The sequence below is a fragment of the Mustelus asterias genome, chromosome 18 (assembly GCF_964213995.1).
Source record: "Mustelus asterias chromosome 18, sMusAst1.hap1.1, whole genome shotgun sequence".
NCBI classification, from domain to species: domain Eukaryota; kingdom Metazoa; phylum Chordata; class Chondrichthyes; order Carcharhiniformes; family Triakidae; genus Mustelus; species Mustelus asterias.
Window position 1 is genome coordinate 62,809,674 of NC_135818.1, and position 12,526 is coordinate 62,822,199.

Genomic DNA, 12,526 nt, shown 5'->3' on the forward strand with positions numbered 1-12,526 from the left:
TCACATGACCCTGTCATTCAGTCTAATCTGAAATCCCAGGGGTACTTAAGTAAACAAAATTCCATTAACTCTACTTAGCATAACCACTTGCAATGTTGAAATGAGTAATTATTCGGCTCTCCCAGCGTTTGAGCTGTATTCCTACCAGACATGCTGACTACCTCGAGAAAAAAGCTGAACTTTAAAACATTCTCCTGAAACATAAAAACACACTCTGTATGTATGCATATAAATCATTTGCATCCTATTATCAGAGTGGTCAAAATCTTCCATCCTCATTCACAGCTGGGATTTCCAGTGCTGTTGACAGGGAATGGAGTTTTGGCTGGAACACGAAACTTTTCGTTCTCACTCGCAGAGGGTCCCACCACAGATGAAACCAGAGAATCCTGTCCAATTCGTTTATCAATGAGGATTCATAGAATCCCTACAGTGCAGAAGGAAGCCATTCGGCCCATCGAGTCCACACTGACTCTCCAATAAAACATCTCACCCAGGCCCACTCCCCCGCCCTATCCCCATAATCCCATGTATTTACCCCACTAATCCTCCCTATCCTACACCTCTTGGGGCAAATTAGCACGGGCCAATCCACCTAACCCACGCATCTTTGGCCTGTGGGAGGAAACCGGAGCACCCCGAAGAAACCCACGTAGACACATGGGAGAACGTGCAGAGAGTCACCTGAGGCCAGAATTGAACCTGGGCCCCTGGCGCTGTGAGGCAGCAGTGCTAACCACTGTGCCACCGTGCTGATCTCATATAGGGTGTACTTTGTGCTTCTGATGAGAAATTGCAGGTTGGCAGCCTTAAACAAGCATATGGAGCATTGACCTGTCTTTTTTCTCCACAAATGTTCACTGGGTCAATATATATTTCCAGTCTTTACTGTTTTTAATCCTGACCAGGATTACATAATTCACAGAAGGATATTTGAGCTCCCTGTGCCAACATCACTGAAACATTGCACCTCCATGCGACTCACAGTAGGTTGTATTTTAGTGGAAGGCAAAGTTGCCCACCATGCAATGCATACTGAATCACTCCAGTGTGTTTCAGTACAGAGGTCACAACATAATTACACAGTTTAAAAGTTTGGCAGCCACTTGAGAACAAAACACCTCTTTGGCTTTCAAAATAACAAGTGATTGCTGTCCAAATAGCATTAAAGTCAGGGACTTTCAACTAATGAGGACATCTAGAGCAGTGCCAACCACTGTGCCACCGTGCCAACCTTTCTTCAGTCTGATTGGTTGAAAAGTCTCCCTACTATTTCCCCTGATGTGGAGATGCCGTCGTTGGACTAGAGTAGTCACAGTAAGAAGTCTCATGACACCAGGTTAAAGTCCAACGGGTTTATTTGGTAGCACGAGCTTTCGGAGCGTTTCTCCTTCATCAGGTGAGTGACTCTCTTGATGAAGGAGCAGTGCTCCAAAAGCTCGTGCTACCAAATAAACCTGTTGGACTTTAACCTGGTGTCATGAGACTTCTTACTGTACTATTTCCCCTGTTTGGAGACTCCACAGATAGCCTACAAAGTGCACTGAGTTCAATTTGGTGTGGGATAAGTGGAAAACAGCACTTGATATGCCTGTGAAAAAACTGTGAGCAGCTGTAAACAAGGTGAATAGCAAAAACCACACCTTCACTGCTCACAGCAAAACCCAGATCATTATGGACATCTTATCTTGTATAATTGTTCCAGGTGTCCAAGTTGTGAAAAGGTTATTTGCAAGTCAAAAGGTTATATCTACAGCCTTAACCATCAGCTAACCTTCAGTAAAATTGCTATTACTGTCTGAAGATAAAGGACAATCCTGTTTCTACATTTTCAGCGTCATTATTTTCTCATGCGTTTCATCTGTTACAGATTCATTATTATAATGAAAGAAATCTTAGCCCTTGGTTGGATTTTTATGACCATAATAACCAAAAGGCCTGTCATAGCACTATCTTTATCTACTTTGTTTTGCCAAGAGAAACCTGACCACAAACAGAGGACTGAGCTATTGTGTTGGCATCCTGTTGTAAGCTGCCTTACACCTTGGCAGCGAGGCCCAGTACAGGTGCCAAGCAGCAGCAAACAAACAGTGGTCTGAAAGCTTGCAGTGAGCTACATTAGATGTACACAGTGAAAAATGAGCCTTGTACTACCATGTACTGCATTGAGTTACAAGGGTTTCTGGAAGCAGAAAGTGATACCAAGTAGTCCACAGACCATTACCATCAGCGAAACACTGCGTTTGTTTTCCCTGTCATCAATGGCCTGCATCTATTCGATTGATTTATGTGGCCTCTCTAATTCCAGGCAGAGTCATTTACTGAGGTTAAAGGCCCTCGGGATGCTAATATGGAGAAGCCTTTGCTGCCGGAAAGCAACCAGCTGAACTGATGCAAATACCTTTTCATTAGTGTTGATAACTAAGCTTAGCACCAGCTTAGCACCAGCCATGGCGAGCTTACTGATGCACCTAGAGCTGTCACAGTAACAGGGGTGGCAGTCTCCTTTAGTTTTTCAGTACACAGTGCACATACGGGGAGGCATATCATCTGAATTTCCATTAAATGCACGGCACGGTAGCACAGTGGTTAGCACTGCTGCTTCACAGCTCCAGGGACCTGGGTTCGATTCCCGGCTTGGGTCACTGTCTGTGTGGAGTTTGCACATTCTCCTCGTGTCTGCGTGGGTTTCCTCCGGTTGCTCCGGTTTCCTCCCACAGTCCAAAGATGTGCGGGTTAGGTTGATTGGCCATGCTAAAATTGCCCCTTAGTGTCCTGAGATGTGTAGGTTAGAGGGATTAGTGGGTAAATATGTAGGGATATGGGGGTAGGGCCTGGGTGGGATTGTGGTCGGTGCAGACTCGATGGGCCGAATGGCCTCCTTCTGCACTGTAGGGTTTCTATGATTTCTAAATCCAGTTTCAAAGAGAGACAGAGTCGAGCACCGCTTTGTCCACTAATCTTTCTCAGTATTGTGAGCAAGTAGGTGAAGAAAAGTAGTGTGGTTTAGATTCCCCTCTACTTTTTACTGGTGAAAGTACTCAGGGTACTGTAGAGATTTTGACCTGCTCATAACACGCACACTTCATTTCCCAAAGGGAAGGCGCTGGCCTAGTGGAATTATCGCTCGACTGTTAATCCAGAAACTCAGCTAATGTTCCGAGAACCCAGTTTCGAATCCCGCTGCGGCAGCTGGTGGAATTTGAATTCAATAAAACAAAACCTGGACTTAAAAATTTACTGATGATCATGGAACCATTGTTGATTGTTGGGAAAAACCCATCTGGTTCATGAATGTCCTTTAGGGAAGAAAATCTGCCGTCCTTACCTGGTTTGGCCTACATATGACTTAAGAGCCACAGCAATGTGGTTGACTCCCAACTGCCCTCGGGCAACTAGGGATGGGCAATAAATGCTGGCCAGCCAGCGACACTGAAGTCCCACGAATGAATAAAGAAAAATGAGAAGCAATGCATTTTTGCTAATCCTCCCATCATAGAATAGAATCCATAGAATCACTACAGTGCAGAAGGAGGCCATTCGGCCCATCGAGTCTGCACTGACTACAATCCCCCCCAGGTCCTATTCCCGTAACCCCACATATTTACCCTGCTAATTCCGCTGACACAAGGGTCAATTTAGCATGGCCCAATCCACCTAACCCGCGCATCTTTGGACTGTGGGAGGAAACTGGAGCACCCGGAAGAAACCCACGCAGACAAGGGGAGAACGTGCAAGCTCCTCACAGATGGTGACCCAAGCCGGGAATCGAACCCGGGTCCCTGGCGCTGTGAGGCAGCAGTGCTAACCACTGTGCCGCCGCCCATCATGACACCTCACTGCAGTTGAGCACGGTGTTTTCGATCTGTACGAAGTTTCCTGAACTTTCCAAATCTTAGTGTCCTGCAGGGCAAGGAAAAATAATGACAAAAGTTGTGGTGACGAACATTAGAAGCTTGAGGCATGTTGGAATAAAAGAAAAATGGAGACTATTGCTGGCAGCTGAGAGGACCATTGCCAAGCTCGACACTTTAGCTGATTTTCTGTGGAAATGACTTCCATAGTGCAGTGTCTGCATTCACTCAGTTTCTCACTTGTCCCATCAGCAGTTTTGAAAAGAGATGCGAGTAAAATCATATCACCGGTGCTACAATAAACTAAAGGAGAAAAAAAAATATTTGTGTTTATACAACACCTTTCACAATCTCAAGCTCTCCTAAAGTGCTTAATAGTGGGTGAAGTGCTGTAGTTTTGAAGTGAGGTTCCTGTTGTTCAGTAATAGGATTGTCGCGCTGACTGTTTTTAGCATTATTGGAAAGCCACTCCTCTGGTTGGCAACCGAGTGGTCTTCAAGCAGAACGGGGTGAATGGGCTGTTCGTGCTGTTTCCAGGAACCAACTGCACTCTGTTTTTATTCACTCATGGGACATGGGCATCACTGGCTGGCCACCATTTATTGCCCATCCCCTAGTTGCGCAAGAGCAGTTGAGAATCAACCACATTGCTGTGGCTCTGGAGTCACACGTAGGCCAGACCAGGTAAGGACGCAGATTCCCTTGCCTAAAGGACATTAGTGAACGCGCTGGGTTTTTCCGACAATCAGCAATGGTTTCAGAGCCATCAGTGGATTCTGAATTCCAGATTTTTTAAAAATTGGATTCAAATTTCACCATCTGCCGTGGTGGGAGTCGAACCCAGGACCGCAGAACATTAGCTGAGTTTCTGGATTAATAGTCAGGCGATAATACCACTAGGCCATCTCCTTCCCTGTGAATAAAGTATGATGTCCAGCCTCTTGGCTTAGCCTCTGTGGCTGGTGTGCAGCTGCTGTTGAATTACAGTGAATATGCTAGAGCAGACTGAGTTACTGACAAATAATATCTTTCTATGAGCCTCTTGTGCAGAAACATTATCTGTGGGAAAACAAGCTGCTGCTTCAGGCACGGTGACCTTCATATACCACATGCACCAGCCGGCCTGATTATCACCAATGGCAAAGATGAATAATGACGTGTGCTCCCTGCAGGCAGAGAGCACTCCACAGAGAAAACAGGACTAAAAATAGACAAAGACCACCATGTTTCAAAACAGCCATTTCCAGGTGTTTCCCGTTGAGTGAGCCCATTGCTGTTCTTACTAACATCAATCTTGAACATTGAAGCAAATATTTACAAGGATAGGCGATTAGCTCAGTTGCGATGCGGTTTGTCACTCCTGGGCTGAAGCGCCCCTCTTATGGAGCCCACTTGCAGGGACCCATCTTTAATATAAAGCCTTGCCCCTCTCCCCCTGACATGCTTTATTATATAATCATGGTTGACAGGCCAACATATTTATGTAGGCTGCATGAAAATCGTCAATCGGTCACTTAAAGTCACGGTGACGCGGTGGTTAGCACTGCTGCCTCACAGCGCTAAGGACCCAGATTCAATTCTGGCCTCGGGTCACTATCTGTGTGGAATTTACACATTCTTACCGTGTCTGCGTGGGTTTCCTCCAGGTGCTCCGGTTTCCTCCCACAGTCCAAAGAGTGCGGGTTAGGTTGATTGGCCATGCTAAATTTGATTTTGATTTGATTTATTATTGTCACATGTATTAACATACTGTGTAAAGTATTGTTTCTTGCACGCTATACAGACAAAGCATATTGCTCATAGAGAAGGAAATGAGAGATTGCAGAATGTACTATTACAGTCAGAGCTAGGGTGGAGAGAAAGATCAACTTAATGCAAGGTAAGTCCATTCAAAGGTCTGACAGCAGCAGGGATGTAGCTGTTCTTGAGTCGATTGGCACATGACCTCAGACTTTTGTATCTTTTTCCCGACGGAAGACGGTGGAAGAGAGAATGTCCGGGGTGCGTGGGGTCCTTAATTATACTGGCTGCTTTGCTGAGGCAGTGGGAAGTGTAGTCAGAGTCAATGGATGGGAGGCTGGTTTGCGTGATGGATTGGGCTACATTGACAACCTTTTGTACTTCCTTGCGGTCTTGGGCAGAGCAGGAGCCATACCAAGCTGTGATACAACCAGAAATAATGCTTTCTATGGTGCACCCGTAAAAGTTGGTGGGAATCGTAGCTGACATGCCAAATTTCCTTTTTCTTCTGAGAAAGTAGAGACGTTGGTGGGCTTTCTTAACGATAGCCCCTTAGTGTCAGGGGGGTTAGCAGGGTAAATACTTGGAGTTAAAAGAATAGGACCTGGCTGGGACTGTTGTCCATGCAGGTTCGATGGGCCAAATGGCCTCCTTCTACACTGTAGGGATGATGTGACTCTATGATTCTAAGCTCAGTAGGACAAGAACCTTTGTAATGCTCTCGAAACGAGATGGGACTCCAATTGTGTTGGTCGACTGGAGTTACTTGTCTCTGTTTTTTCAAATGGATGGGAGTGGAATTCTGAGTTTTGATTATGACGGGTTGCAGACGGCCGTGACATTCAGCATGGGTTCTTGCAATTGTGCACCAATGGTGCAGCAGAAAACCGCAGAATACTTCTGGCAAATTACTTTCGGGGACATAGTGTAATGGATAAAGGTAGGACCTTGATGCTGTCCATAGACTCTCACGCTCCTGTATTAATGTACAATGTTGCACAAATATAGAATGCGTGAAATAACAATGTGGCCACTATAAGGAGTACATAAAGAACAAAGAACAATACAGCACAGGAACAGTCCCTTCGGCCCTCCAAGCCCGTGCCGCTCCCTGGTCCAAACTAGACCATTCTTTTGTATCCCTCCATTCCCACTCCGTTTATGTGGATATCTAGATAAGTCTTAAACGTTCCCAGTGTGTCCGCCTCCACCACCTTGCCTGGCAGCGCATTCCAGGCCCCCACCACCCTCTGTGTAAAATATGTCCTTCTGATATCTGTGTTAAACCTCCCCCCCTTCACCTTGAACCTATGACCCCTCGTGAACGTCACCACCGACCTGGGGAAAAGCTTCCCACCGTTCACCCTATCTATGCCTTTCATAATTTTATACACCTCTATTAAGTCTCCCCTCATCCTCCATCTTTCCAGGGAGAACAACCCCAGTTTACCCAATCTCTCCTCATAACTAAGCCCCTCCATACCAGGCAATATCCTGGTAAACCTCCTCTGTACTCTCTCCAAAGCCTCCACGTCCTTCTGGTAGTGTGGCGACCAGAACTGGACGCAGTATTCCAAATGCGGCCGAACCAACGTTCTATACATCTGCAACATCAGACCCCAACTTTTATACTCTATGCCCCGTCCTATAAAGGCAAGCATGCCATATGCCTTCTTCACCACCTTCTCCACCTGTGACGTCACCTTCAAGGATCTTTCTATGAGGAGTTGATGTTGAACAGCTGTTGTCAGCATTAAATCTAGAGCTTTCTCACCAAGTGGGGGGGATGAGTGTGTAACCAAATGTTGAGGTGCTAACACCCAGGTCCCTTCCCTCTGCGTATCTACACCCTTTATGGTTCTGCCATTTATCGTATAGCTCCCCCCCTACATTATTTCTACCAAAATGCATCACTTCACATTTATCAGGATTGAACTCCATCTGCCATTTCTTTGCCCAAATTTCCAGCCTATCTATATCATTCTGTAGCCTCTGACAATGCTCCTCACTATCTGCAAGTCCTGCCAATTTTGTGTCATCCGCAAACTTACTGATCACCCCAGTTACACCTCTTCCAGATCGTTTATATAAATCACAAATAGCAGAGGTCCCAATACAGAGCCCTGCGGAACACCACTAGTCACAGGCCTCCAGCCAGAGGCCTGTGTATGCATAAGGTATGCTCTCAGTAAAATTAAATACTTCCAGCTAACTATTATGAAGTATTATTCAAATCACATTTACCTGATGCAGAAATAGTCCTATTTTAAGCTGCTTCCCTCTTTCCATTGGATGGAGAAAGGTGGATGGAAATGCTCCTCTGACATTTGAGCAGAAATATCAATGGATGACTCCACTAATATCCTACAGATTGGTACTTTGGCTTTGCAGTTATCAATATTTCAGACAGTTCAATACTGTCGCTCAAAGGAAATTTCAAATATGAATGAATTATTTTATTTTTGTTTTTTTCTCACAAACATGCAACAAGTGCCTCTCTGTTGTGAGGAGGCAGTGGTGCCGTGATACTGTCATTGGACTAGCAATCCCAGGATAAAATCCCACCACAGCAGGTGGTGAAATTTGAATTCAGTAAAAGTCTGGAATTAAAGCCGGAATTTTACCGCCACCCGTGCCCCGGGATCGGGGCGCCGCGGCTCGCAGAGCGGAATTCTCTGCTGGCCTCGGGCAGGATTTTACGAACCTTGCCCGAGCGAGGTCGTAAAATATCGTCCAAAAGTCCAATGATGACCCACGAAACCATTGTCGATTGTCGTAAAAACCCATCTGGTTCACTCATGTCCTTTAGGGAAATCTACCATTCTAACCTGGTCTGGCCTACATGTGACTCCAGGTCCACGGCAATGTGGTAGACTCTTAAAATGCCCTCAGGGATAGGCAATAAATGCTGGCCCAGCCAGCGATGCCCACATCCTATGAATAAATGAAAAGGAAGCATGCACTGCAGCCAACAGATGTACTGCCGACTGAGGACAGTTTAATGATTGACCACCTAATTACCTGGCATTCATCAAGCTGTCTGTCACCACATTAAAATATGAATTTTTGAATAAAGACGTGTTCTTTGCAGCCCTGATAAAAGCTGAACAAATATCCATGTTCATATTTCTTTTACTGCCTTTGTGCCTTGCAGCTTCCCCGTCCATCAAGCTAATGGTGCATGAGCATATTGTCGTAAATCCTGGAGACTCACTTTCCATGGTGTGTGTCACGACAGGAGGGGACCCCCCTCCCACCCTCACCTGGATCAAGGCTGTTGGATCTCTTCCTAAAACAAGCGTGTTAAAAGGAGGAATCCTAACGCTGCACTCAATCAATGCGGATGAGGCCGGAGCGTATAGCTGCCTCGCCAACAACAACGTGGGCAACCCTGCCAAAAAATCCAGTACAATCACTGTGAGAGGTGAGTAGGTTTGACTTCACTAAGATATATGTGTGTTTAAAGTATATCATACGCTGGTAAGGGACTGAGATCTTGAATACTTGGCCCCTACTGGGTCAGCTGATCTCAGTTTGGGGTGGTATGCAGTGCCACAATTGGGTTCAGTGCCCATGGCCTACGGAGGGAAAAGTCATTTCAAACCCCTGTGTTCTGGCAGTGACCCCTGCTGATAGGGCACTGTTTGGGTAAACAATGCGGACAGAGTCAAGCACCAGGAAGCCCACTGCTGTCTTGAGTTGGTTAGGTTCACACAGGAAGAATGACAACATGGAACTGCGTCCCAGTAGAGTAACTGAGTGGAGGAGTAGGAATGAGAAATGAGGGGCAGTTGGGAATGCTGAAACTCCTTTTCGTCACTCCTCGCTGTGTTAATTTGTGTTGGAATCGAATGGGAAGACATTGAGCCAGCTACGTTCAACATTCAGTGATTAAGTGCAATACATTGGGAGACAAATGTTGCAGACAATATACAGTCAAATTTGAGTTTGAAATGTGGACTGTGTCTTGTACATGTCCCACTCTTATCAGAGTCCTCAGTGGAGAGAAGCTATTTGTAAATTGATGCACTATCAATCAAGCAAAGACTAGTTTGTATGCAAGAACAAATAGGCTTTTATTCGCAAAAGACTTGGAGCACACCCATGCTGATGAACTGGTCCAGCGACTGAGGCAGGGGGGTTGGGAGCAGTCACCTTTATACCTGGACCAGGGGGGGGGAAGAGTCTCAGGCAGGGCCGGCAGGGGCATGCCCAGGCATGTCACACACACACACACAGGCAATAAGCTTAACAGCGGTTTACCACATAAATAAAATAGTTCAATAGGGGGTGAGTTGTTATTACAAGCAATCCAACTTCATGCAGTGCCGTGATTTCAGTTTCTGTATATGTCTTGCACTCAAAGCTAAACAGGATCCTCAGGTAGATGGGCATTGGCTGAATATTTTTCATGCAGTGACATGGAAGACAAATTGCGCAGTAATCCAGTGACATTGGAGTCTACTAACTGGAAGGCAAGTACATTGAAAACTACTTTAGGTTCGTGCTCCATTAGGTTGTCAGTTACCGAATCTAATGGCCTGTAAGAAGTGCAGCATTTTGACTGCTAATAGACAGTATGGTGGTGGTGTTTAGATAGTTGATAGGGTCCCACCACGGTGGCACAGTGGCCAGCACTGCTACCTCACAGCGCCAGGGACCCAAGTTCGATTTCCGGCTCGGGTCACTGTCTGTGCGGAGTCTGCACGTTCTCCTCATGTCTTCGTGGGTTTCCTCCGGGTGCTCCGGTTTCCTCCCACAGTCTGAAAGACGCGCAGCTTAGGCGTATTGGCCTTGCTAAATTCTCCCTCGGTGTGCCCGAACAGATGCCGGAGTGTGGCGACTCGGGGATTTTCACAGTAACTTAATTGTAATGTTAATGTGAACCTACTTGTGAAACTAATAAATAAACTTTACTTTACTGTGGGTAGGGACACGGTGAGAGCTTTCATTTGAAGAGGGAATACTTTAAGTTCAACAAAATCCTGTGCATTAGTGTGCCTGGTGCTTAAGCCACCAGAAATAGAATGGAAGAGGTGTGGTATAGAGTGACAATGAGGGAGCCAGGACACTGACTTGTTAGACAGAATGAACTCAAATGTGTGCTTTTTATTATAGGTTTTTATTTTTGGCACAAGGTGAAGATGAATCCTGCAATAAACACTGGTGATCTAAAATCCACAATAGGTATCCTCCTATGCATCATTACTACCATTAGATTATGTATTTATTGTGGGCTTTGCTATTTTCCATTTCTTTGCGTTAATGGAGGGTTTTAACTTGTACATTTGGTTGTATATTTTCTTTTATCAATGATTGTCAGTTGCAGTGCTGCTGTGTCATTTTAATACAATTTATTTTTTAACATTCTTCTGCATGTTATTATTGGTATGAACATGTATTGTGAGGCCACTGCGGAACCCCTTCTGCTGGATCTCTTGCTGTCTGGGGTTCGAGGTGTTTGCTGGGCTACTCTTGAGCTCCTCCTAGTGGGGATACGATTGATCTGCTGTTTGGACTATGGTGCAGGATGCTGTAGCGCTCCCTTGACTTGAACAATTGTCAGGTCTGTGAGTTACACTGCCAGATGGGCAGAGTTCATTCTGACGGGATATTCATTTGCTAGCCCTTTGACTGACTATCTGAATTTATTAATGCGGATTGCTGTGCAGATTACATTAACACTGCAATGAAGTTACTGTGAAAATCCCCTAGTCGCCACATTCTGGCCTTGTTCGGGTACACTGAGGGAGAATTTAGCATGACCAATGCACCTAACCAGCACATCTTTTGGACTGTGGGAGGAAACCATAGCACCCGGAGGAAACCCACGCAGACACAGGGAGAATATACAGACTGCACAGTCACCCAAGCCGGGAATCGAACCCGGGTCCCTGACATCTATTTTAGAAACCAAAAGATTCAGATAAATGTAATGAAATCAGATTGAAGCGCTAAATAATGGTTGGAGTGAAAGTCACATACAACTTCCTCATTCACATGCTTACATATTTTCCAGGGTGTCAAAAAAGGGTGGCACGGTGGCACAGTGGTTAGCACTGCTGCCTTACAGCGCCAGGGACCCGGGTTCGATTCCCAGTTTGGATCACTGTCTGTGTGGAGTCTGCACGTTCTCCCTGTGTCTGTGTGGGGTTTCCTCCGGGTGCTCCGGTTTCCTCCCACAGTCTGAAAGACCTGCTGGTTAGGTGCATTGGCCATGCTAAATTCTCCCTCAGTGTACCCAAACGGACGCCAGAGGGTGGCGACTAGGGAATTTTCACAGTAACTTAATTGCAACGTTAATGTAAGCCTACTTGTGACACTAAAATAGGCTGTTAAAAGTTTAAAACACTCACAAATTAATTCTAACACACTGGCTCTTCTATTAGTGCACTCTTCATTACAGTCTGTCGCTGTGTCAATGAGGGGGATTGTGGCTTTTTTCATTCACTCCTAGTCCGAGCTGCCAGCGTCCACTTCCTTTATTATCCTATCCATGTTCAGATTCAAAAGAGGCTCTCATCTGTGTTAACTTTCAAGTGCTCTTCTGTTTTCCTATCTTTACCTGCTTCTGATCTATTTGAAACATCATTATCGAGAAAGAAAGTGCGTCTCATATTATTCTTGTTTCTGTTGTATGATGTTTCTAATTGGTTAGTGCCCTCCATGCAGTACTTGAAAGAGTTCATGCTGGGAAATAATAAAACCTGTTACAAAATCAAATGTGCTGCGGATGCTGGAAATCTGCAAGTAGAACAAAATAGGCTGGAAATACTCAGGCTAAGCAACGTTGTGCGGAGAGAAATAGGTTTGCATTTCAGATTGCTGAACTTGGGTCAAAACTGGAAAAAAATAGAGACATCAACAGATCTCGAGCCAGTGCAAAGGCAGAGAAAGGGGGGAGAGTTGGTAAAGATTAAAAGAGAAGATTT

At 45.4% G+C, this 12,526-nt stretch overlaps 1 protein-coding gene across 1 annotated transcript in view; it reads left to right on the forward strand.

Annotated features, from left to right (window-relative positions):
- Positions 1-12,526, forward strand: part of mdga2a (MAM domain containing glycosylphosphatidylinositol anchor 2a) — a 589,650-nt gene that overhangs the window by 118,185 nt on the left and 458,939 nt on the right. Inside the window, exon 6 of the mRNA XM_078233125.1 lies at positions 8,749-9,018. Within this exon, the coding sequence (XP_078089251.1) occupies positions 8,749-9,018 (270 nt within the window). The remainder of the gene's footprint in view (positions 1-8,748; positions 9,019-12,526) is intronic.